General features: G+C 38.5%; 1 protein-coding gene across 18 annotated transcripts in view; it reads left to right on the top strand.

The window, feature by feature from the left end:
* The window catches only part of FOXP1 (forkhead box P1), a 705387-nt gene that overhangs the window by 612259 nt on the left and 65244 nt on the right, over positions 1 to 27884 (top strand). For all 18 annotated transcript variants that reach the window (XM_042452066.1, XM_042452083.1, XM_042452065.1 and 15 more), the window contains one exon: positions 18310 to 18414. In XM_042452066.1, the coding sequence (XP_042308000.1) occupies positions 18310 to 18414 (105 nt within the window). The remainder of the gene's footprint in view (positions 1 to 18309; positions 18415 to 27884) is intronic.

The following is a 27884-nucleotide window of genomic DNA, read 5'->3' as shown; positions in this document are numbered from 1 at the left end:
TGTGTGTGTCTATTCGCATGCGCATTTAAAGATAATGTTCTGATGGCTCTTTAAATGCCATTTCAAATCCAAAGCACAATTTTTCCACAGCACAGGTGGTGCTAATATAGGACAGTCCCCTAGGCACTTGTCGCCAAGAGTTGTACAGCTTGTTCAGTGTCTGCATCCATATGGCAATCTGTCCCATTCACAGAAAGACATTGTAGCTGTGCCTGTGGGTGCTGTGGTCAATGTAGTGTGAAAAGTAAATTTTAACTCTCAGCATCCTATGTTACACACAGCGTTTTATTACAGCATCCAAGTTGTGTGTGTAATTCCTCCATCTCCCAGCAAATTCCTCAGTCTTTCTGGTTTTCTTTGTTGTGATTTGTTTATTTCACTGTTAGCCCCTTGTGACTGTCACCAGTATTGTATGGTTAACTTGGAAGGCACAGTTATGTTATTTTATAATGTTTGAGTCCATTATTGCCTGACGGTTTATCCTCAAAATATATGCCTAGTAACTTACACATGATGGAGCAACCCTTCAGTCTTTTGATATCTGGTTCATTTGTTATACAACTGAAGGTGAGAGATGACCCACCACAAAATTAAATGGGATTACTCATTTATTTGAAGTTAGGCATATGTTTTCCCCACCCTGGTTTTTAAGAATCATGTTGAATGAAGTCCAGAGCTTTGATTTTGCTATTTTTTGTCCTCAGAATATCTGGTTCATTCATTGTACAACTGAGGATGAGAGATGGTTTTATCATCAAAAATAGTGTTTGTGGGTAAGGAGAGATTCCTGCTTTAATGCTCTATGTTCCAGAAACTCCTGCTTTTTTATCTGCATTCCATCATTTGAGTGGAAGTACTTTTCACAGGTAGGGAAAAGTACAGTGGTTAAGCAGGAGCAGCAGTTAAACTCCCATAACCCAGGCACACCTCCTATGTTAAGGTTAGAACTCCTGGTGCTCTTCTTTGTACACCAATAGCCTGGAAATAAAGTGCCTACACTTTCTCATCAGGTATAACTTGCTGTAAAGCTCATTTTAAGGCCCTGCAAAGCTCAGACAGTAATAGCACCTCGAAAGCTTATGTGGCCAGATCTTGCATAGTCTTCCTCATATGTGTGGGAGCATACAAAGGCAGAGTCAGCTGAGAAAATCAAATATGGTTTATTCAGTTATCAAGAGAACCAGGACCACATCATAGGAGATGCTATACTACAGTTGCCAAATGTTCAAAAAATGCCAGCTTACTCATTGTGCTTCCGTAGACATTTGTTGTGTGCCTTCAGGTCGTTTTCAACTTAATGGCAACCCTAAGGCGAATCTGGCCTGGGGTGTTCTTGGCAAGGTTTCTTCATTGCCCACGAGAAATTTAGGCTTTATTTTCTTAAAGAAATGAAGACCATTTTTGTTTGCTTTTTTGTTACACTTTTAGATCTCCTTATAATGAAAGTCCCCTGGGCTCTGAATAAGCGGTAAAAAATATAAAATAGGAACAATAAAATAATAATTGGAACTAGCAATGTCTGCTCAGCTTTGAATCTGATTGTGATTTTTAGAAACCTGTATCTTGGTATCCAATATTGAAGCCCTTTGTGGGGTGCAGCACAGATCCAACTGTGGAATAGAAGAAACACATAGTCAAAGGGATTTCCTAATGAAAACCATGAAGGATGTGTTTTTTAAAAGTCAAGGAATGGTTTTAAAAATTTACAAAACAGCAAAACTAGATGGTTGCTCCTGTATCCCACAGTTCCATTACCATGCCAAATGTTGTTCTACAATTGCATGATTATTTGTTATGCTGTTTGGATAAACACAAACAAATAGAAAGCACAGCACCTGCAATAGCATATGATATTTACACTACCTGTGTAATTCAGCTGGTTTTCCTGAGGAAACAGAAAGTCTTGTGTCCTATGAAATTTGATTGCTTTTTTTAAATAATGTGCAAATGAAAGAAAGCATATCACACACCTGCTTGGATGGAATTGCTTTCTTATGAATTTTTTCCTTGCTCTGTTGCACTTCCGAAGGGTAGGGAACAAGGACTGGTTGCTTTGGAGGAGGAGTGCAAAGTGAGGAAAGTGGTGGATATTGCTTCTCTTGATAGAATCCTTGTTGTAGGAAAGTGGTACAACTCCTGCTAACAGAACAATGCAATAGATTTCTGTTTAGGTATAGGTAGAATCCTCCAAACATTCCTGCTCCACAGCTTCTTCACCCAGCCCCATGGGACTTCAGTGGGACGGTTAGATGTATAGATTTTATACACTGACTGCCCTTTGTGAATTCCTCCTCAGTTGACCACTCAGTGTATATATAAGCACTTCTTTTTTCTCTTGTTGTTAATGCTGGATTGTTTTCTGGAGAGTTGGCAGGATTGTGTCCAGAGAGTGCTTCTGGCTTAAATGTCAATGGAGAAGTGAATCTATTCTGGGTTTCAATCTAAGCTTTAATGGAATATACAGGATACTGAATCTCTCACTCCCAAAGAGGTTCCATGCTTTTGATAGTGGGGTTAAGACAAAAACATTGAGAGGTTTAAAACGACACAGGTTTCATTCATTGCTACTGACTGGACTCTTCCATTTAAAAGTGCAGTAGAAAACCCTAAAGGCACCAGATCCCATCTGATCTTGGAAGCTAAGCAGGGTCAGCCCTGTTTAGTACTTGTATGGGGGACCATCAACAAATACTAGGTCCTGTAGGTTATATTTCAGAGAAAGGAACAGGCAAAACTACCTCCAAGAGTATTCCTCATCTAAGAACATTTATTTATTTTTTATACCTCGCTCTTCAGCCCTAAAGGCTCTCAGAGTGTCTTACAGATAGTTATTCCCTGTCCTCAGGCTTACAAATTCATGGAGTTGCCATAAGCCAACAGGTGACTTGAAGGTACACATTGACACACAGCAGTTCTAATTTAGATGGCAATTCGGCTGATTCTCCAGTTCAGTACAATGTAAAAGCAAGCGTTTGGCTTGCAACATATACACACCAACCACAAAATTAAATGGGATTACTCATTTGTTTGAAGTTAGGCATATGTTTTCCCCACCCTGGTTTTTAAGAATCATGTTGAATGAAGGCCAGAGCTTTGCTTTTGCTATTTTTTGTCCTCAAAATGAATCATATATTCAAGAGCATAAGGCATTCTGTGTTAAAGATCAGTGAGAAAAATAGGCAAAATGTTAGTTTAATTAGAATAAAGTGATCCTAAGATACTGAATCAATCCAACTTAGTCTGAATAAATTAGAGAACTATGCAGAGAGGAATAAAATGAGATTTAACAAGGATAAGTAGAGTGTAGTTCTGATAGGAAGCTGAAAATCAAAATACATGTATAAAATGAAACATCAGCTTGGAAGATGCAACTGCATGAGGAAGGAAGATGAGAAATTACAGTGCAATATTTCTGAAAGCTAGCATAGTATTGGTGCCAATGAGCCTCTTGTATATGTTTGAAGACGTCCTTCCCATTTTAAAATAGAGACCAGTTACGATGCTTGGAACAAACTTGAAGGAAGATTTTTTAAAAACAGTGGTACCAGTACTTGAAGCACACACAAAATATGATAAAATTTTTGAAGGGAAGAGCCTGTAAGCTAAGATTAAAGGGAATTAAATATCTAGAGTCTAGGAAAATAGAGGCTATGGGGAGGCAATGATGATAGTATGTAAGTACATGAAGAGATATTAAAAAGAGAAGGAAGGCAAAATTGTTCTCATTAGTTAGCAGTGAAATGACTAGAAAATGCTGGATCTTAAATTCTGCCTGTCAAACTATTTCTAATGTGCTTTTACATTCTGGGTGCTTAGGTATGAAATTGAAATAAAAATTGAAATGTTTGGAGGAGGAAAAACAATCAAATGGGCAATGGAATATATGGCCAGAAGAGTTGCTGAAATTGAAATTATTGTGGTTGATGGAGCTCTTTTTTAGATGACATAGATGTGTTACAATTTTGGGGAAGAAAGAAGAGATTTGGAAATGTTTATTTGGGAATAAACACCTTTTGTGATATGGAGAGCTAGTAATTTTACTAGAATAGCACTCTGTAGTGCAGTTGTCTTGGATCTATTCATTATCCATGGATTGAATATATCTTGTTAGAAGCTATAAATACCGCCCACCTAAGGTATTGCTTTGTTTGGGAGGTTTGCCTCCATTGGAAGCAGTGCCAACTTTCTTGCAGTGCCAGTTGGCAATATGATAGCAGTACAGAAAGGGAATGGTTAAACACGGGCTTTGGGGGATTGCTGGTTACAGGTTTCTTTTTAAAAGATAGCTAGGCCACCATACAGTGCATTTAATGTCACCCATGCAGTTTGGTCCTTCCTTGTGTTGTTTGACTGGCATATACTACTATCTGTGAAGTAAGGCTGAAAGCCATCAATACTAACATCAGTGTTCTGGTTAGCCATTATTATTTTACTATGGTTCTTGCTCCCAGTTTTGAAGAAAAACATTAGATATATACCTGATAATTTGATTTATATGAGGTTAATTACTATGCACTTCATGATCAGAGTCTGCATATTTAAAATGCTTCCAGTGGAAAGCATTATGCTTTGAAATGAAGTGAGACAATACGATGTAGTATGTCTGTGATGTTCCACCCATGCAACATGCAACCTTTCATTTTTCAAATGCTTGTTCAAATGCTCTCCAAAGTAGGGACAAAACAGAATCTTTTGGGGGGGGGGGGAGTTACAGCCTGACCAGGTATAGATCTGAAAGAAAACCTGAAGAAGAGAGGAGTTCATTGTAGGTGTGTTGCTCTAAAAATTCATTGGGGTGAACCTGAAAGAATGTGAGGGTCTTGAGGTCAGGAGAGTTGGACATAGATTTGTAGCAGTTTTGAATTTTCTATGTGTAATTTAATGCATTTAAAAAGAGACTAACAATCATGCAAATGCGCAAGTATTTTTATTTTATTTAACGCATTCTGCATTAGTAGTCAGAGGAGGAGTTTTTCAGAGAACTAATACATGCCTCCTGACTACCACAACATTTGTTCAGTAACAGATGAACTCACCTGCATCCAAAATACTACCATTTGACATTCATCTGGGTATTCCTAGTATATTTTAAAGCCAATATTTATAGCCATATCCTCCAGAAACAACAATAACATTATTATCATTATTAAATTAACTGAAAGCTAATACTCTTGGTATACTGAATTCTGCTCACAGTCTAGCACAGTTGCAAAATGCTCATAGGATTGTCTATCAATTCTTCCTTTGGTCTTTGGTGGTGTGTGTTTCCTTCCTCTTACTCCAGTCTTTTCAAGTATCAAATTCTTTATAACCAAACCTTGGCTTTCTTCTTATATTCCATATTTGTCTTCTGTAATTTGGATTGCATCATTTATTAGTTATATGCAGATACAATAATACAGGTTCATTGCCAGGTTTCTGCTTAGATACTTGACCCCAGGTCTGGCATTCACAGAACACCAAAAACTGCTGCTGTCTGTCCTTTAATAATCTTGGTAAGATCTCAGGTCTGACAGAGCAACAGGCAGTAACACTATCACTGAGCTTAGTTAATGACATCCAGTATTTATGATGCAGTGGTAATTCTAGAAAAAAATAGAAAAGATTTGCTGTGGCTACTGTTTGAAACTGCAGTTTGTATTGTCTGCCTTAATAGTGTATACCAGTAAGAGCAATTAACGTAACGTCTTGAGAAGAAAGCTAGCAATAATATAAGTTACCATCATTCCAGTTGTAGTATCACTGCATCAAATCCTGATGGGATGTGAAATCCTCTAATTAAACATGATCTTAGAGCAAGAAAGAAGGAGAATGCGATGATGAGAATAATGGACAAAAAAATGAATGGCAGGTGTACAAGACATTTCTGCATGTCTTCCCTAGCAGATTGCTGAAGCTTGTTGTCTCTGATTGTTTCAAATAACCCAGTAACAAGTTTTGTAGCCCACTTGGCAATGCATATGCTTAGGACAGCCTTGAAAATTAGATAACTGTTATAATTGGCTTGTTTAAATTCATTAGTATCCAGTAATATGGGTTGCTGCACACTTTTAGATGGCCAGGCGTTTTCTCAGTGCTTAGCACTGTAACAGCTGAAACAGTGATGTATAGGTCAAATGCGGGCATAGGGTGTTTTGGCTTTTTTATGTGGGCAGTGGAAAGCAGTAAGCAAATACATTTGCATTGTATAATGGTTCTTAACAGATGCAAAAATGTCATAATGAGCTACAGTACGCAACAGACATATTAGTAGTACCCTATACATTGCAGTCTTGCCTTCTTAAAGTGAGCCCAGACTTCTTGTTATGTCCTGTCAAGTTGGCTCTCACTTATGATAACCCTGTAAATAAAAGACCAGGAGACCATGATACTAACAACCCTGCTTTTACAGACACAGGAGCACTGCTTTCTTGACTGCATCATCCCACCCATAAAGCAGTCTTCCTCTTTTTCCACTGTCTTCAACTGTGCTGAACATCACCATCTTTTCCAGGGAGTCATGTCATCCTATGATGTGTCCAAAACAAGATAGCCTCAAATTTCAAAGGTGTAGCCATGTTAGTATGGAAGATCAGTTTGCAAAGGGATCTTGTAGCACCTTTGAGACTAACTGAAAGAAAGAAGCTGGTAGCATGAGCTTTTGTAGACTTAAGCCTACTTCCTCAGATGCATGATAGCCTCAATGTAGTCATTTTGACTTCTAGTGACAGTTCATGTTTGATTCAGTCAGACCCATTATGCACATTGCTATTAAATTTACAGATTCCATTTATGTTCCAGTCCCTCATGCTATCCTTAATCTGCCCTCTTAAAATTAAAATGTGATTTGTCTCTCATGAACTTTCAAGACCCTTTTTGTATTCATTCATCTGGTTCTGAATGCCTCCACAAATATGTCTCACTTTAGATGTCAGAATCATAGAGCTGGAAGAGACACCCCAAGGGCCACTCAGTCCACCCCCCTGTCATGCAGGAACTCACAATCAAAGCACTCCCAACAGATTGCAATCCAGCCTCTCTTTAAAAACCTCCAAAGAAAAGTATTGAGTGGTTCTGCCTTTTCTCTGTTCCCTGTTAGCATTTTGACATCTTCTTCATGTAGCGACTCTATCATTTCTTTATTTTTTCCTTTTGCTACAGACATAACAAAAAAGCCCTTTTTATTGTTTTAACTTCTCTAGCAAGCCTGTTGTAGACACAGTAAATTTAACTTTGACATCAGTCCATTTATTGTATTTATAGTGTGACTGTGATTAGGAGACTGGTATTCTTATGAATTCTCATTGACATTTTCATGTTTTTTTATGCAGAAAAGTCATCTGCAATGCTTGGGGACATTCAAATATGGGGGAAAACCTGTAGAAACATTTGATTTTTTTTTCCACAGTGGGGAGAAAACTACAGTAATTATCTATATTTGCACGCAAAGATAAAATAATTGAGGATTTATATCCCTATTCTTGTCACTCAGTCTCACTTAATATTTTTGAAGATAAGGGAACATTTTCACTATGACTTGTCAGTAAGATGTTATTGTGGCCTGACAAGTTACCTTTGAAGCATATTCAATTGTCTTTGGACAGAGAAGCGGGGTATAAATAACACTACTACTATTATTATTATTATTATTATTATTATTATATTTCATTAATGCACTAATTTTATGTGTGTGAAATAAGGTTAAGTTTGTTTGTATCAACAAACTGTCACACAATTCTGATCATGTTTCTAGATCATTCAGGATTTGTAAAGATGATGGGACTTAATTAGATAATATAACCAATAACAGAAACCGAACATGGTTGTGGAATTACAAAGGCGGGTTACAAACGCCGCCATTCGCTGCGTAGGGAAGCCCCAGCTGCCAGAAGTGGCGCCGCGAGGGGTGGAGTGTGTCCTCGCGACGTCACTTCCGCCGCGACACGTCTGGACGCACAGCGTCCAGTACGTCAACATGGCGGCGCCCATGTGGATGGGCACCGCAAAAAAGTACGCGCTCCGTGCGTACTGGGACAAAGGGCTGTCAGGAAGGTAAGAACCTTCCTAACCCTAATACGGCCCTTCCTAACCCTAGTATGCGCGGAGCGCGTACTTTATGGGCGGTTTGTAACCCGCCAGTGTTTGTCTAAACCAGGGGTAGGCAACCTTTTTGAGCCGGGGGCCAGGTTGCTGTCCCTCAGACAACTGGGGGGCCGAGCCAAAAAATAAATAATTAAATAATATAGGACATTTTCAAATGTAGGATACATTTTTTAAAAATGGAGGACATGCGAAAAAAATTGATGATTTTTTAAAAAAGTTAATATAAATGCATGTTTGTTAGGCATGATCAAAATGGAGGACATTTGGGCCTCAGAAGCTGGCTGATATCAATATCACCATCATCATCATCATCATCATCATCACTATCATTGTTAAAGCAGACCTTTCAGCATTAAAAGCACCGAAAATACACAGAAATGCACTTTGGAAAGGCACACTGTCTCACGTTCAGAAAGAGTGAGTCTCAGAAACTGACTGATATCATCATCATCACCACCACCACCACCACTATCATTGTTAAAACAAAGCAGACCTGTAGAAATGAAATGGAAATCCTCCTCCTCCTGCTACTCTTCTTCTTCATCCTCCTCCTCCTCCTTCCTTCCTCCTCCTCCTTCTTCCTCCTTCTTCCTCCCTCCCTCCTCCTCCTCCTTCCTTCCTTCCTTCCTTCCTTCCTTCCTGCTCCTCCTCCTCTTCTCCACCCCCTTTTTTCCCTGCCCGCGGCTGTCTGGCAGCCGCGGGATGGGAGGGAAGGAGGAGGAGGACCCCCGCCCCCTTGCTGCCCTGCCCAGAGGGGAACAGGCAGGGCAAAGGAGCCTCGCTGAAGCGGGGCTCCTTGGTCCTGTCCACCCCGCCCACCCGCTGGTGGAAGGGACCAGGCAAGGCCAAGGAGCCTCGCTTCATTGGGGCTCCTTGGCCCTGACTGTCCGCCAGCTGAGGGCTGCTCGCGTGAGAGGCCAAAGTCCCCACGCAAGAGACCCAGTCCTGCCGCCAATTGCCACCGGTGCAGGGCCTTTGGCAATCGGTGGCAGGACCAGGCTCGGGACGGTCCCAAGGCCTCGCCGGGCCGGATGTGGCCCGCAGGCCAGGGGTTGCCAACCCTTGGTCTAAATTAAAGGTAAAGGTTTCCTCTTTAACAGGGTTGTCAAGTTGTTTCCGACTGTAGGGGGCAGTGCTCATCTCCGTTACTGAACCAAAGAGCAGGTGTCATCAGAGATGACTTTGTGATCATGTGGCCAGCATGACTGAACAGAAAGCTGTTACATTCCCACTGAAGTTTATACCTGTTTATGTACTTGCACTTTTACATGCTTTAGAACTGCTAGGTTGGCAGAAACTGGGGTGACAGGAGCTCACTCCTTCATGCAGCGCTTGGGCTTTGAACTGCTGACCTGCTGATCTTGCAGTCATAGAGGAGATTATCACACGTGAAAAAGGACGGGAGCAAAGCAGATCGCTCCTGCCTTGTCGTGCAAAGATTATTACACATGCTGCACTTACCCTGTCATTACCCCATCAATGAAGTGGAATTACCTTGTCACTTTCATGAACGGAAGATTCTATTAATGAAAAGTGCTAGGACAACTCTACTTTATTGATGGGATGCAGCAATAAGAATAGCAGCTTCATTATATACTGCTTCATACTGTACTAAGCAGTCTGTAAGCGGTTTACAACTGTAAGCTAATTGCCCCCGACAAGCTGGGTACTCATTTTATTGACCTCGGAAGGATGCAAGCCTGAGTCGAGCATGAGCCCTGGCTAGCACTCGCAACCTTATGGTTTTCAGTGAGTGGCTGCAGCACAGGCATTTAACCACTGAACTACTAAGGCTCCTATGACAAGATAAGCGTGGCATGTTTGATAATCTTCCCACAATCACAGGATAAGGATGGGAATGATCTGCTTCTCTCCTGTCTCTTTTTCACATGTAATAATCAGAGTCAGCATTTTAACTGCTGAGCCACTGTGTCACATATAATATAATTAGGCCTTTGTTATTTTGAAACAATAGTTCAAGGATACAAATATGTTGAGAATAGTGTTTTAATGCTTTTTATACCTTATAAACAAGGACAAATAACATTTTTATATACAAAAGTTTTTCATTGTTCCCCTTGAAGATAGAGAAGTATAATAATGTGTCTCTCAACTAACTGTCATGGTTAGTCATTGCATTTAACCTCTGTTATTTATTCCAGAAATATGTTTTAGTTACCCTATGCCTTCACATTTCCTCCAGCAACTTTTTCAAACATTCTTATTGATCCTATGTAATTTCATTGAATACAGGTTGAGCCTCCCTTATTTGGAATTCTAAAATCTGAAATGTTCCAAAAACTGTTTTTCCCTCCCTTTGGTGGACAGGATAGTGACACCTTTGCTTTTTCATGGTTCAGTGTATGCAAACTTTGTTTCATGCACAAAATTATTTAAAATATTGTGTATAAAATTACCTTAAGGCTATGTGTATAAGTATGTGAAACATAAATGAATTTTGTGTATAGACTTGTTCCCATCTCCAAGATATCTGTTTATGTACCTACAATATGCAAATGCAGGTACAGTGTATTCCAAAATCCAAAATAATAATAATCAAAACGCTTATGGGCCCAAGCATTTTGAATGAGGGAGATTCAACCTGTATATATACAACCTATGATCTACTTTCAGCATATGTTCCTTTGCTATTGTTGAAATTGTAATAGAGGAGCAAATTCTGTTCCAGTGTTTTTTCTGAAATTACTATTCCCATGTCAGATTCCCATAGTAGTTTTGACCCATTTTTTCTATCAAAGCAATTTTCTATTGCTGTTTTATACATTTATGATATTATCCCAGTTGTTTCAGTTGTTTGTACCACATATCAGGTATCAAATGATGTTAATGCTTTTGGAGGTCCAAGAGTTTTGTATAACTGATTTGCTAATGAGAAGATATACAACGTTTACAACCACAAAACAACTAATTTTATACGAATGTATTATCGATTCTTGAATTTTATACCACAGAAACACAAGGTTAACTTTGACTCAACTTTTATAATATTTTGTGGATCCAGCAGGACACTTATGTGCATTAATTTTTTCTAACAAAGTTTAAAAGAGCTGAATACTATTTTCCAGATCAGAAAGAAAGGGCAGCACATGGTCTACAGTACATATTAATTTAGATCCCCCCCCTTTAAAGTCATGCCTTGGATACCCTGGTGCTGTCTAACTACCTTGTGAGGGCCTCTGTTTCTATTGCAAATAGGAATGATGATCATAAACATCCTTGCCTAGTGTTGTTGTTTGCCTTCATGTCATTACTGACATATGGTAACCCTATGGTGTCCCTGTTATGGGATGTTCTTTGCAAGATTGGTTCAGAGGAGCTTTTTTTTTCCCTCTCTAAGGCTGAGATTATGTATATATAAGTCCCTGAGGATAGTATCATAAAATTGACTAATACCATTTCTCTTTATTAAAGATATTTTTTAAAAATAGATTAGAATATAGATACGTTCCTTCTACATCCAATATACATTGGTGACCTGACAGTACACATTGACAAGTTGTCTTTTTGTTGCTGCCCTTAGTGTGAGTTTGTGCATTGTTGATTTTAATGGGATTTTTTTTTACTAAATCTGTCAGATTTCAAAATAGAAAAACACTGTTATCCTACAAATGTTGGGCTATTAACATTAGTGCTTGGTTTTCTGCCCTTCTGTTAAACACTAAAGAGCCAGTTAATAACGAGACAGCAACACACTGCTTCAAATCAGTTTTTAAAGCAACTGTGTGTGATGTAACATCAGCTTTAAGTACCCTGTAGTGAAACTTGCCCTAAAGTAGACCTTTTGCCTTTGGTATATACTTGAATTGTAGATGATATATAATACTACTGGTGCAAACTCCCATTCACTTTTTCTCTCACCTCCTCTTCTTCCCTCTTGGCTTTTCTATAACTGAGGCTGCCTCTTACATTTCAAAAAACAGTTTATTGAAAGATGCTCTTTCTTAATTGACAGGAGTGCACACAAACAAATATTTTATGTGTGACTTCAACTGACTCACATTTTGATGTTAAGCCTTAGTCCAGAGAGAGAAAAAACATGCAATACAGTTTGTTATGACTCTTTCCTCTTATTCATATCTGTTCCTTGAAAACAGAGATTGTTGAATCACTGACCTTCATTTATTTTGTTTCATATAGCTTCTGTAACAAGTGTGTAAAAAAGAAAAATTCTTTGACATGGTATGTTATTAGATCAAGGCACTCATTAGAGGCTCTGTATGATTGGTATTATCTTCCTTATTGGTTACCTCCAACATCCTGCTTCATGTTATTGTAAGACAGTAGTCACAGCCTTTCATTAAGGCTGTTGGATGAGTCTCTTTCTGCAAATATAGCAAAATAATCTGGAGGAAATAGATTCCATGTTACTTTCCTGCTTAGTAGACCATACTGAACAGGCCTTCAAGGTTCCTTGAAGAGACCTTTTTCATGCTATTTAGATCTTATTGGTTGTCACTTCTATACTACTCTGCTGGTGGCAGCCATCTACCTCCAAGGCAGTGGTAAAGCTGGAACTAATCACATTAGGCGTTGTTGTTGTTGTGGCTGTGTGCCTTCAAGTCATTTCTATCTTATGGTGACCCTAAGGTGATCCTATCACAGAGTTTTCTTGGCAAGTTTCTTCAGAGGGAGTTTGTCATTGCCATCCTCTGAGGCTGAGGAAGTGTGACTGGCCCAAGGTCATCTGGTGGGTTTCCATGGCCAAGCTGGGATTCAAACCTTGGTCCCCCAGTGTCCTAGAACAACACTCAAACCACTATGCCATGCTAGCCCTCTTCTACCATTCCCTATCTGCACCGCCCAAATAATACATCAGTGAAATACAGCGGAGCCTTGCCTTACGTGGAGATCCGTTCCAGATACCCTACCCCCTGCGTAAGGCAAATACCGTGTAAGCTCAGTCCTCGTATGGAGCAGGAGTGCTTTATATGTCCCTTAGTTGCAGGCGTCTAGCACTTTGGAGCTTGAGTAAAAATAAGAAACATTGACATAATTTCAAATCTAAAGACATTTTATTAATTGAATCTCAGTAGCTGCTTAAAATATGACACATCCATTCATATGTGTGTATAATCCGCACTTCCAGGCCCTCACAGTTATACAGTTGGCCATTCATATCTGTGATCTCATATCTGAGATTTAATTCTGGGACCACCATGGATGCAAACCCCCCCCCCCAAAAAAAAACCCATAAATGATCACATAAGCTTCACCATGTCTGTCTTCATGTTGGCATCATTTAATAATAAGAGGTCAGATTTCCATGAATGATTGAATTTGTGGATCTGAAGCCTGTGGATCCGAAGGGCCAACTGTGTATGTTGTTTTTCCCATCCCTTCACATTTTTCATTTATTCTGTCAACACTGCTGTGAAAGAAATGAAGCAGAAGGATGTAAGGGCCAAGACCAGAGTAGAGATTTTGAGTCCCGCTCATTTAGTCTATGTCTGTCATTCTCTACACTGCATTTCCCAGAACACCTCCAAAAGTAACAAAATAGGACCCATACAGTCCCATGCGTTTGATGTTTTCAACTGTTTTGGTTATATTTTATGCTAATATATTGTATTTCATTGTTTTTATAGTTTTCACATGATTGTTACTAGTCATTGGATTCTTAAAAAGGCTGGGATATAATTAGTATATAAAATACCTTATTATACAGTAACCAAGTATGTGCAACTAAAATAACCACATATTTTCCTTAGACTGTAGACGTATGTCAATGAGTCCTCTCTTTTTTGTACTTTATTAAGTGCTGTGCATATTGGTAGTTGTATATAATAAAGTGAAAAGTAAAAATATGAGTATGAGGATTTTATATTTTGAGTGTTCCTAACTGTAATTGGAGACTATCTGTATCTGAAGGGAGACCAGGATTAAAATTTTACACATTTGAGGAAGCATTGGAAAATTACATTCATGGCACAAGCCTATGACAGGCTATCTCTGGTCTTTGAGTGGTCACACTGTTAAATATGGCAGGACAATAGCCACTAATAAAATACTATCTCAGTAGTGTTTTATCCCAACATTGCAGACAGATATACTTCTGCAGTAGTTAATGGTTGAGCTGCCAATTATTTGAATTTAAGTTGATGAACACAGCCAGTGTACCACTTCAGATATGAACATCTCTTAGACAAGTTCACTATCATAAAATGAATGTCTGTGGCAGCACGTGAAGATTGCAGTAACAGTTTGTTTTGCTGAGTGCATGCTGATCAGAAAATGAATACATGAAAGCCTCACAATTTATATATCCATGGCATAAAGGGTAACCACACTAATTTTATATACTGAGATCAACTTCTGAAAAGTGGTAGTTTATATACTGAGATTAACTTCTGAAAAGTGGTAGGTATAGTATCTTCCTGCATGTTTGTAATATGCATTGTAGTTGTCTTTTTCTCTTAAGATTTTGTTTCAAGCAAAGTGTTCCATCTTTGTGCTTTTTTTTTTGTATAAAACACAACTTACACTTGAATAGCTTACCCTCACCTTACAACAACAAATTCAAAATATGTTTCACTTACATGGTTATTGAACTGTGATGTACATAGCTCCAGCAGAATTCTACCCAGTGAAAATATCACAATAGTAGACTCTTAGAATCATAGTCTATTCAGGTCATTTTGATCTTGATCCTGTCCTCTGGGGTATTAGCTACTCCTCCTAATTTGGTGTCATCTGCAAATTTGATAAGTATGCCCCTGATTCTGTCATCCAAGTCATTGATAAAAATGTTGAATAGCACTGTCCCCAGGACAGAGCCCTGTGGAACCCCACTGGTCACTTCTCTTCAGGATGAAAAGGAGCCATTGTTGAGCACCCTTTGGGTTTGGCCAGTAAACCAATTACAAATCCATGTAACAGTTGTCTAGCCCACATTCCACTAGTTTGTTTGCAAGAATGTCATGGGGAACCCTGTCAAAAGCCTTACTGAAATCAATGTATCCACAGCATTCCCTTCATCTACCAAGCTGGTAATTTTAAATTAAAAAAAGAGAGATTAGATTTGTCTGGCATGACTTCTTTCTCTGAAACCCATGTTGACTTTTTGTGATTATGGCATTGTCTTCTAGATGCTCACAGACTCTCTGTTTAATGATCTGCTCCAGAATCTTTCCTGGTATTGATGTCAGACTAACTGGACGATAATTGTTGGGATCCTCTTTTTTCCCCTTTTTGAAGATGGGGACAACATTTGCCCTCCTCCAGTCTGCTGGCATTTCTCCTGTTCTCCAGGAGTTTTCAAATATGATTGCCAATGGCTCCGATATTACATTTGCCAGTTATTTTAATATCCTCTGGGGTAGTACATCTGATCCTGGAGACTTATACTGTATTCATTTGGATTAACCAGGTATTCCTGTACTATCTCTTTACTTATTCTGTGCTGAAATTCCCCTATTCTGTCCTCTGCTCCATTATCCTCAGGTTGAGCACCCTTTTCCTTTTCTGAGAAGACAGGGGCAAAGAAGGTATTGAGTAATTCTGCCTTTTCTCTGTCCCCATTAGCATTTTGCCATCTTCTCCATGCAGTGGCCCTACCTTTTCCTTCTTCTTCCTCTTGCTGCAGACATACCCAAAAAAGACCCTTTTGTTGTTCTTAACCTCGCTAGCAAGCCTGAGTTCATTCTGCACTTTAGCTTTTCTGACTTTACCCCTGCATGTGCTAGCTATTTCTTTGAATTCCTCTTCAGTGATTTCCCTGTTTTTCCATTTCTTATACATGTTCCGTTTAAAACTTAGCTCAGTTGAAAGTTCCTTAGTCATCCATCCTGGTTTCTTGAGGCATCTCTCATTTTTCTTCCTCACTGGAACTGTTTGAAATTGTGCCTTCAGTATCTCCTCTTTGAGAAACTCCCTTCTCTTTTAGTATTCCTGACCATGGGATTATCCCCAGTATTTCTCTAAGTTTACTGAAATCCACTCTCCTAAAGTCTAGAATACATGTCTGACTATGCCTGGCTTCTCCTTTCCATTATATAACAAACTCCAGGAGAACATGATCACTCCCACCTAAGGATCCCATCACTTGCATCCCATTAACAAGGTCATCCCTATTGGTTAGGATCAGATCCAAAATAGCTGATCCCCTTGTTGCCTCTTTCAACTCTGGGACAATGAAATTGTCTCCAAAACAAGTGAGGAATTTGCTAGACCTTGAGGATTTTGCTAAGTTTGAATTCCAGCAAATATCAGGATAGTTGAAGTCACCCATCACTACTACATCTCTCCTTTCTGAGTGTGTGGTCATCTGTTCTAGAAAGACATCATCCAATTCCTGAGTCTGACTTGGGGGTCTGTAGTATATTCCCACAATAACATCCCTGTTGTTTCCCTCCCCTTTAATTTTTATTCAGATGCTCTCCACCTGGTTTCCAGGATTGATGTCCTGGATCTCTTCACTGGTGTAAATGTCCCTGACATATAAGACTATTCCTCCTCCTTTCCTGTTCAGCCTGTTTCTATTAAAAAGGTTATACCCCTGTATTTCTACATTCCAATCATGAGACTCATCCCACCAGGTTTCAGTGAGGCCTATTAAATATATCATATAATAGAGTCTCGGTTATCCGTGTCTCAGTTATCCGACTTCCGGATTATCCGATGACTCATGAGACGTCGGATAATGCCGCGGACTCCCTTTGGACTGAGGAAAACCAGACCTCTCCTCGGCGCGGCTTGAACTCCTTCTCTCCGAAGGAGTTCAAGTTCATCTTGCTTATTTCCCATGCTCTGTGCATTAGTGTAGAGACATCAAAGACCATGTTTCCCTTTGACTTGCTGCCTGTGCAAGTTTTTTTGTCTCCCACTTTTGGGTCCTTGCACTGTTTGTTTTGTTCCCTCTATGACAGTTTGACTATTTTCTCCAACCCTTATGCCTTCTAGAATACTTTCTCCTTCCCCCACACAACTCAGTTTAAAGCCGTCCTGATCAAATTTTTGATACAATTGGCAAAAACATTTTTGCCATCTGGTGTGAGATGCAACCCATCCCTTTCCGAAAGTCCCCCTTCATGGAACCTCAAACCATGATACAAGTAATAATACAATAACTGTTTATCCTCAATTTTACACTCATATTCACGTGTTGAATATAACTAAAGAAAATCTGGGTTTTCAACTCCTACTCATAATTAAAATTTCACAATGCCATGTAGATATGTATCACTTTATAACTGTTTTATTCTGAATTTTGTTGCATAAAAAGGATTAAGTTTAAAAAATTAAAAATTAAGATAATGATGAAGGCAAGAATTATCCTTAGGACAATCTCATGTTTATAAAAAGTCACTGAAGGTTATAGAAATGATCAGAAAAAATAATTTTGTTGCTTAAGAAATTTTTTGCCAGAGCTGAGTTAAAGATATTTCGGAACATGGTTCATCAGTTAATGCAACAGATACATTTCCCTGAACACCACATGGCCTGGATCAAAGCATCTCATGACTTGGATCAGTGCAGCCAAATCATTACATATTGATTAGAAACCTGCTAGAGACTTAACTCTTTCATGTTCAGGAGGATTCCCCCCCCCCAATACACACATTTTAAAAACTGTATTTTGAATTATAGAAAGCATTGTTGTAGTTCTTAACTGTTAATTATTAATGTTAGGTTAATGTTAATGAATTTTATAGTTGGGAAATATTTTATTGGAAGTACAAATAAGGCTACAAAGAAAGCCTTAACATCAGAAGAAGCAGTGCTCAAATGTGTACTATTTTTTCTTTTTCTTTTTTACATAGTTCTTTGGTGCACTGACAGTCCTGAAGATTGTTTTAAGATACTGAATTGCTATATTCAAAATGCAAGTGTCATTTTTCCAGCCGAATTTATCTCATGTAAATATACTGTGTTCAAATATTTTTTGTATCAAGTAGGACATCAAGCTGCACTGTCAAATGTTCCCAACATTCACTTCCTCTGTTTATTTCAGTACTTTACAAAAATTCTAATTAATTAATCAGACACACACAACCTGTCAGTTGCAATCGCTGTAAGGCTTGTGACAGTTCTGTTGTAAAGCTCAAAGGAGGGCTTCATGAAACAAAATGACTTGTTTGTTCCTGTGTATTTCATTTTGTGTATGTATTATACCTGTATGTTTTGCTTTCAACACCAGAGCAAAGTGAATTCTTTCAAGGCATCACAGTATAATGCTTTTTCACTTCCTTCTCCCTTTCATTCCCTCAGTTTATCCCATGAAGAGCACTGTCATAGCCATCCACTTTATGGGCACGGAGTATGCAAATGGCCAGGCTGTGAAGCGGTATGCGAAGATTTCCAGTCTTTTCTAAAGTAAGAATATATATATGTATATGTATATGTTTCCATTTCAAAAAATTAATGAAATATGATCCTACTCTAGAATGAGTTGAAGTACCACCTGCTGTCAGTAACTTCTCTTCAAAAATGCTCATGGTAAATCCACATAGCATGTGAACTTCACTATCCACAGTCAATCCTATACAAAAGAACCCTTAGGTGTGACTGCCCAAAGACCTGATTCAGCACAGTTCTTCTATGTAGCGTGTGTGGATAACATCCAGTAGGGTTCATGATAGTACTGTGCTAACCATCATGTACACATTTTATTACATATGTTTTAATGAACCTTAGACATAGCATAGAGGCTTGAGCAACTGCGTCATAATTTAGCTTTTTTATTTAATGGATTTTGTAATTTTAGCCTGCTTTTATTGAACATAGACTGGCAAAATTTCATGCAAAATTAATTTGTGTCAGATAACTAATTAATGAGCAAAGTCAACACTACTAAAATTAAATTCTAATTACACTAATTGAGCCCCTGTAGTTTGATGCAGACACTCTCTACTGCCAAGAAAAACAGTTTTACATCCGGTATAAAGCTGCTTTACTGGCTAGTGCATACTGTTTGTGCAGTGATTTCAGCACACAGTAGTGTGCATTTTATGTGTTACTGAGCATTTAAGCATACATTATTTGGTATTCTGCAACATCCCCTTGTAATTCAATTACAAAGCTTATAGAGTTGATAACTGATAGGAAAAGCAGAACTGTGACAATTCCATACCTCTTGTTTACTTCTGGGCTGGTGTCATAAACACATCAGTCATAATAGTGAAATACGGTTTACATATGCTTTGGAATAAGGGACCACAGGAAAAAGACACATATTTGTATGAGTATTCTATGTGGCTCATTCACTCATATGAACAGTTGAGAATTTGTTTTGCCTGCAGTCTGTGAGACAATCAAGTGTCATGTGCACAATTTTCTTTATTGAGAAGTGCGCTCATCCATATTTGCGGATTTGATATTTGCGGATTTGATTATTCGCGGATTTGAGTGATGTGTTCTCTCTAGGAATATCTTGGTCCTCCATTGCAACTCTATAGTCAACTTTAACTAAAAGCTGCAATGAAAGACCTAGAGAGAATACTCTACTTGGCATTTGTAGCTCCTCCAGTCCAGTTCTATGGTCTATGTCTGTCAGACATTGACCACAGAGTTGCCCCGGAGGACCCTAAAGATTCCTAGATAGGTGTCCTCTCAGGTAAAAACATAGTGGTTTTGTTATTTGCAGTTTTCCCATATTCACGGGGATCTTGTGCCCCTAACCCTAGAGAATACAGAGGGACAAGTTTACATGAAATATTCCCGATAGGTTTTTGCCAGCTCTTCCTTGACTTAACTCAAACTTCCCTTTCCATCTTAAATCCACAATGGTTGTTTTAGACTTGCAAATCTACATTACAATTACATTACATTACAAGTCTGCTGGTGGGTTTGTCCTGTGTGCTACTAGCTCACTGTAATAGTTGCTTGTAGCTAGAGCTTCATCATAATGTTACCTGGCCTCACAGAGTTTTCATAGGAAGTATGTTATCTTTTCCAGTTTAGATCAAGAGAGAAGCTTTGGCTTAACAGGTTTGGAATTAATCAGGTACAGTTTACTGTATGCCAGCTCATACTGAACAATGCTTTACTGGTGTTTCTACTTACAGAGCAAACCATTAACATCTATGAACAGTGTCCTACTCCTTTGGTGTTGCCATGAAAGAAGTGTGTGGACTTTCTGTTCAGTGTACTGTACTGTTCAGTGTATGTTGGCATACATTCTGTTGAATAATGTGAAATGTACATAGCATGTTCTCTATGACTTCTTTGCCTATCACACCCAAGCTATATTAACTTGTTACTGTTACACATATCTGGATGTCAGGCTGAGTGCACAAAACATTCATTGAATCAGCAAGAGCATGATAATGACCTCAACTATCCCTGTTGCCAAAAATTTAAAATTCAATCCCATCTCCCCATCCCTAATAGAGAATGCAACAATTGCACATATTTATTTATTTATTTCATTTTTATGAAAGGGATCCAAGGTAGCTCACAAATAAAAGCATTTTAAAAGGCTTTATAATAGAAGTTTTAAAAAATTACAAACTACAATACTCATCCTATATAACAAATGCCCCATATAAAAGCCATCCCATGATTGTGTATTAAAATAAATAATAAATAAAAACTTTATTTATATACCGCCTTTCCAAAGTGATCAAAGTGGTTCACAACATCAAATATTCATTACAATACGGTAAAATACAGTACAAAGAAAAATAGCATCTTAAAAGCATCATATCTAATCTTGATCCAGCATCTTGAAGTAACTTTTATGAGGAGGTAGTTTTCTCAGGAAGAGTCAGGAGGGTATGCTAAATGGAAGAGATGTGTTTTCAAAGATTTTTTGAAAACGTCCAAGGTGGAACTAAGGCAAATCTCTTCCGGAGGTTTATTCCAGTAATTTGGAGCAACCGCTGTGAAGGATCTTTGGTGAGTTGATTCAAGTCTCACCTTAGGGTACTCCAATATGTAATTCTCCGAAGTTCTGAGGGTGCGAGGCTGATTGTGTCGGGAGAGGCGTTCTCTCAAGTAACTCGGGCCCAAGCCATGTAGGGCTTTATAGGTAATAACCAACACTTTGTATTGAGCCCGGAGGCTAATTGGCAGCCAGTGAAGAGATCCTATTAAAACCCTGCCTGAATGAAACTGTTTTTGCTTGCCAATAAAAGACAAACAGGGAGAGGACCAGCCTAGCCTCCCATGGAAGGGCATTCCAGGAGGTTGGATCAGCCACTGAGAAGGCTCTCAAATTTTAATTTGTATGGAGCTTTCAATAATAATAATAATAATAAGAAGAAGAAGAAGAAGAAGAAGTTTATTTATATTTCCCGCCTCTCCCAGTTGGATTGAGGCAGGATCACAGCCTAAATACATCCAAAAAAATAAAACATGACAATAAAAATTTTAGTTGGAAAACCAACTCTATCATTAATAGCAACAGTAATAAGGTTACAAAACAATCATAGTCAGAGGCGTGGAGCAGTATCTCTTATATAAGGTCAGGCGGCTATGCCCGTCGGAAGAGATCTGTTTTAATTGCCCTCTTGAAAGCATCTAAGGAACTAATAAGATGGATCTCTAGGAGGCTATTCCACAATTTTGGAGCAGCAGCTGTAAAAGTTTTTTGGGGAAATTGTTACTAATCTAATTGTTTGTGGCTCTAATAAATACTGCCCAGATATTCTGAGTGTGCAGGGCAGATTATACGTATAGGGAGAGGCATTCCCGCAAGTCACTCAGGCCGAAGCCATATAGGGCTTTAAAGGTAATAACCAACACCTTGTACTGTGCCCAGAAGCTGATCAGCAGCCAGTGAAGAGATTTTAACATGGGTGTTATATGGTCAAACCTGGAATATTACAAGAATATTAATAAAAGTTCTAGATAGTCATGTCATCATTCAGCAAAAGGAAGTGTGGAGGACATCATCAAGGTCTGGTGGGAATACGAAAGGGGCCTTTCTTAGGAGATTATCACACGGACAAATAACCCGATTATTCATTAATGGGATGCAGCCAGGGTGCAGGATGCAGGGAGGTATTGTCACTCGTAATTCGCCACCGATTCCATTGGACGGCTGCATCCCAGGTCCCAGGCATGCTTCAGAGGCTGCTTTTCGAAGCCGGGAGCTTTGCGAAGCACGCCAGGGACTCGGGATGCAGCTGCCTGGCGGAATATGCAGCAAGTTACTAGTGATAATACCTGTGAGTATCTCACACCCTCCTTGCATTCCGTTAGAGAGCAGTCAAGTTATTTGTCTATGTGATAATCTCCTTAGTGGCTACTTTCAGGCTCTGGAACTCCCTTCCTGGGCAGACTGCACTGACCCTCTCCTCGTGGCAGATGAAGGCCTTTAAAAAGAAAATTGAAGAGGCTTTTTATCGCTGTTTTACAATGACAAGGGTTTTCTTAGAGTGTTGAATTATTTTTATGTTCTGATTTTTAATGGGTATATTTCAAAGGCTTTTAACTTCTATAGGTGTAGTTAGTTGCATTTTAAAATGACTTTTCTCTGTTTTTACTTATATGTGTTTTTGCTTTTATTTCTTCTCATTCTGTAAGCCACTTTGAGTCCCACTTGGCTTTGGGGAAACAATGCGAGATACAGAAGCCAATACAGTGCAATGCAATAGGCATTCTTCCAAGAAAGAAATATAAGAGCTAGTACTAAATCAGAAACAAGAGGTTTGATACACTATGATCAGTTTGTGGTGCTTTTTCTGAAGATGAAGAACACTACAGTGTCTTTATCTTTTTTAAAAGGCATGTAACAATCCCAGTTGTCTTTTGCTCACAACTAACAGGAGGGGACTTATCAATATCAGCACATACATAGTCTGTTGTAGACATTCATTTCCCTATTTCTTTTCAAAATAAGTAGGGTCTGTTAGGTTTTCCCCCATTCCCCGCTTTTACTCTGTCAGCCATTGATGGCCATGCCGTGGTAGCATCAGTTAGAGCTAACTGCTACCAGCATGTGATTCTGCTAAATCTAATGAAACCAAAGCCACCCTGCATTGCCAAGAATACACAGGTAACATAAAAACAAAAACAAGTCCACTTTTCCTGCTGTGGAAAAATGGCCTTGTTCTTTACTATTACAACAGAGCTGTGTGTTCTTTCTCAAAACAATATTTTATGCTACATAATACACTTTGCAGAGAAACCATTTGAATTTCTTCTTTTTAAACAGAGAGGCTGCTGTCAATCACACAGTTGAAAACACTTTGGGGCTAGAGACATGAGGGCAGATAGAAGGGGGCACACATTTCTGATAAATCACTACTGATTTCTTATATCTGTGCTGCTCCCAAGACCTGCAGCAAAGCACATCTCAGAACAAGTACATATAGTATTTTCTTTCTTTCCAGTCCACGTGTTTCAGAGGCTTGGTTCCAGGCTGCTTTCTGTCCAGGTATAATGCAAGATGCATGTGCTTCTTGTTCATTTATAACATTTCTATACAGCCTTCCCGAATGGATGAACCTCTCATGTTGGTGGACAGCAGAAGAAGCAAAGCTCTATAACAGAGGGGAAAGTACATCCCTGAGGCCACATTCCCTGCCCACCAGATTTATATTTTTTCTGGCAAATAAAAGGGTGTGTTGCTTCCCCTACAAACCTCCAGAACTGGTAATTTGTCTTTTAACTAGGTCACAACCTGCCTGCACTGTTTGTCATTAAAAGACGCTCAGTTCTGAACACCAGGAATGGAGCTCCCTCCAATTTGTTATTGTGAACATTTGATTTTAGGGGCATTTTTATCAATATGCATTCCCCACCCACCATTGCTGAGGGTCCCAAAGGCAAAAAATTGCTACCAGGATTGCTCATCCCTGCACTAGAAGGTGCAAAGATGAGGACATGTTTAGAGCATACCATCAGCCATTGCTGTGAATCTGTGCCTAAACGCCTGCCACATACATTATGTATCTTGCATTAACAAATAATGTATATTCCTGATATGATCCATAGTGTACCACAAGAAGGATTTCAGAATAATATGTGCAGAGCAAATACACTATAGACGGCTTTCAGCTTATGCTGAAAACTGTTTGATGGAAGAGGTAATGCTGTTTTCAAACGCATTATTTCCATGGGGGGGGTCTGGAATGGATCCCCCACATAAGGGAAGTGTCCAACTGTAAAAACAGAACAAGCAACATACTGGTAACTTGAAATAACTGTTTATTTGTTTATATTTTCAGCATTCCTAAACCTTAAACCACACCCCCCCCCCAAATATCTTGTCTGTATGAGGAAATGCCAATATTCACCATTCAGATACAATGACAAACCATAGCTTGGGAAGCCAAATTATTGTTTGGTGAGATCTGTGACCTAGTCATTTATAAGTCATGATGTTGAAATATGTCAAACATTTAAAACTAAATTTGTAGGCCATTGACATACCAGTCTTCTGAGATTTGTTAATGATGGAGACATCAACTTTCAAAGTTGATTGCTGAAGAGAAAGAGGAGAAAATTAAGCAAGCAGCTCTGAAACATACTTTGCCTGTTGGAAGCTGAAACATGGTGTGGTTACTAACCATGGGTATCTGTCATAAGCCATAATTTAGTATGATGCCCAAGATGAGGAAAACTGCAATAATCGAACCGTTAGCACACTATAAAAACTTTCCAGAAAGGACATTGGAAAAATCAGGATGGGGAACAAATGAAGACTTGTTGGATTATTTGTTTTGTTTTCCAGCTGTATGGCACTCTTAGAATGTGTAGTTGGGAGAGACTTTCATAGTTGTTTTATTCCATGTGACCCATTATGATGTTCTTAGAATCCTCTTAGGAGAATGAATCTACGAACGTATGTATTGCCAGATTAACCTGTTGTCTCTGTGATAGTGCTTTTCAAATGTCGTGTGGAGCAGTGGTCCCCAAACTGTGCCCTTTAAGAGATTTTGGACTTCAGCTCCCAGAATCCCAGACTATTGCCCAACATGGCTGAGGCTTCTGGGAGTTGAAGTCCAAATGATCCAACATCATTTATTTTTATATACTTTCTTGCCATGTGTGCTTCCACGCACACATATTAGTGTCTCATATGAGCAAATAATTTTTGAAACAGAAATCTGTACCTTACATAGCACTGAATGTATGTGTGCACACTTGGGATTTTGAACTGTTTTGCAGAAGGAGTAACACATCTAATTGTATTGTTTTAAAAAAAAATCTGAGATTTGTGCCAGTGGTAGATGGAGGCTTCCTGGTAATCTGTTTCATGTGAATTTAACTTTTAATAAAACTAAGGAAGGCTTATGTGAAAGAAACGTATTTGACACAGTCTGTAATGTTTTCACAAGTGTTTTTATCATGGTAACATCTTGTTTACTTTAGTTGCTTGCCTAAAACTACTTGGAACATGTTAAGAAAACATTTCAGGAAAGCTTCTAAAAGAGGCTTTTGTTTAGCAGCAACTGCGAGGCTGCTCAGCTCACAAAGGTGTTAACTTTCAACCCCTTAAGCACTTCCACATGAAATTCCAGTAACTATGCTTGTGGTTTTGAGGAGGAAAAAGTACACATTAAAGAGACCAGGTATATGCTCATACACATTCAGGGAAGGCCGGAAATCGTAAATTGTTTCAAATGCATTAATTGCTATTATTTGCACGTCAGAAAGTTTTAGAGCTGAAGTTACCTTTAGAGTTAACAAAACAGAGAGGTTTCTCATAGAATTGGTGCAACATTAGAGGAGGAAGGTATAGTGAAGGAAAGCTTGTTAAAGATATGTATGGTTTTAAAATTCAAATACATGGTGGCCCTTGCTAGCTCACTTCTTCAAACATAAATAAAATAGATGGCTGACTAGAGGTGTCTCATGCTATTAATCCACTATAGATGCTGACAAGATGACCGAACTGCATGTAGTCTGTTCAGTATGAATATACCTTAACTCATACGGATTTAAAAAGGGGGGGGGGGGAATACTTCATTGTATTTCCCATTAGTCAAATGTGTGAATTGGACTTCAGATTTGAATGCCACAGGTTTTTACAGCAACATTATTAACCTCACTGACACTGTGCGGAAGTTCAAGACCTTTCCAAAACTTTCTATGCTTAAAAAGGTCAGAGTGGCCTAAATACCACACTGCCCTCTAGTGATGTATATAATATTAAGATGAAAAGTTTTTAGTAAAGTGGCCCAAAGATACTATCTGGGATAGATCCTTTCTATACATTTTTCTAAGTAGGAAAAGAATTAGAGACCTTATCCCTAGTCATTGTTTAAATTTTTTTAGTGTTCCAAGTGAACAAAAAGTAAATTCACATCTCTGTAATATATATCTCAGGATATTTTTGCATGCTGTATATGGACTTGGAACTAAACCTGTTGTTTTTTTAATAACCACACATGAGAGGTTTAGGTGTTTGGTTTATGTTTCTCACTGTTAATTTCCGGTATCTAATAAGAAAGCATTACTTAAAAGACAAGGATCATCTTTGTTTCACTTTTTTTTTTTACCTGACACCATCTCCCACATTATTGCAATGTCTAAATGGTAAAATTTATTATTAGCAATAGTGTCACAAAAGTCTGAGACAGCGATTTTCCTTTCAATAAAAGTAGTTAAAAACCTTTTAGAAAATCCATAATTTTGATTGCTGGTACTTCATAAATGTATAACTGGTACTTTTTAGCTGTCTCTTTAGGGAAAAATGAGTTTTATCACCTGCAGTACCTGGGTTAATGAAATTGTATGTTGGAATTTAGCCAGAATGAAAGATGAGATCATTTGGTGGTACTAGTATTAGCAACAGGTCTCATAAAAAGCTTTGACTTCTGAAGCCAAGTATCACTATAATGCAGGGGTGGGGGGCAATATCTGTGAGATAATTTGGCATTTACAATATTTTTGTATGCTTGAGGAAAAAACTGGAGTGTTACAACGAAGGTTCAATGAGTGAACTGAAAAGTGAAATAAATATATACATGTTCAGAATTGTTTAGAAAATAAATTTCTTGCTTTGAATTTGAGCCTTGGTTTCCTGTTCAGGCCTTTACAAAAATGCAGCTCAAAGTCCAAATTTTAAATAAATGTTGCCTTTCCTCCTCTTATTTCTAATTATCTGAGTGATTATTAGCTGTCCAGGAAATCCCATACTAAGCAAATATGAATCCAAAAAGATTTTAGTATTTTTCTTTTCTTTTTTAAAAAACACAGACAGTCCAGGATATTACAAACAGTTAAAACAATTTGTTAATATTTTTGCAGCCTGTATTTATTTTATATATCCTGTCTTTTTTCAAAGACAGAAGAGCAGCTGTCAAGATGATCTATTTCAGTCCAAAAAGAAGTATTTGATTTACTCTTTTTTTTTTAACCTTGGCTTTCGTAACTTTTTAGAGAATTCTATATATGTATCTTGATATAGTGATGAAGGAGAACTGTGTTGTGGCCTGACACAGAAGCTTAAATTCTGTTCCCGTTACTGAAGACTCTTTTGAGATGTTTAAGCAACACAGGAATCCTGAAAGGCTGTCAGGCGAGAGTGCTGGATTGAAATGTGTCTGGAATTTTTAACCAAGCTTGCCTTGAAATGCTGCAGTTCCCCCTCTCTTAATGCATGATTAGTAATTTTCTCCATTGATGATTTTCTTGCATAGTTGAAATAAACAAAAATTATAGGCCAAATACATTAAATAAGGTTAACAATTATATGTGGCACTCACATACAGTTCTCTCTCTGTGTGTGTGTGCAAACACACATTTAAAGATGGCATTTGTCTGCTTGTGATTCCATTTGTATCCTTTTTCTGTGTTGTCCAGGCAGACTGCTCCATCTGTACTTGATTTGGAACTTTAGAGGAGGCGATTTCACCATATCTTTGATACTTCTATGTAAGAATAGATGT

The sequence above is a fragment of the Sceloporus undulatus genome, chromosome 2, assembly GCF_019175285.1.
Source record: "Sceloporus undulatus isolate JIND9_A2432 ecotype Alabama chromosome 2, SceUnd_v1.1, whole genome shotgun sequence".
In the NCBI taxonomy this organism is placed as follows: domain Eukaryota; kingdom Metazoa; phylum Chordata; class Lepidosauria; order Squamata; family Phrynosomatidae; genus Sceloporus; species Sceloporus undulatus.
This window is presented reverse-complemented; position numbering and strand designations above follow the sequence as displayed.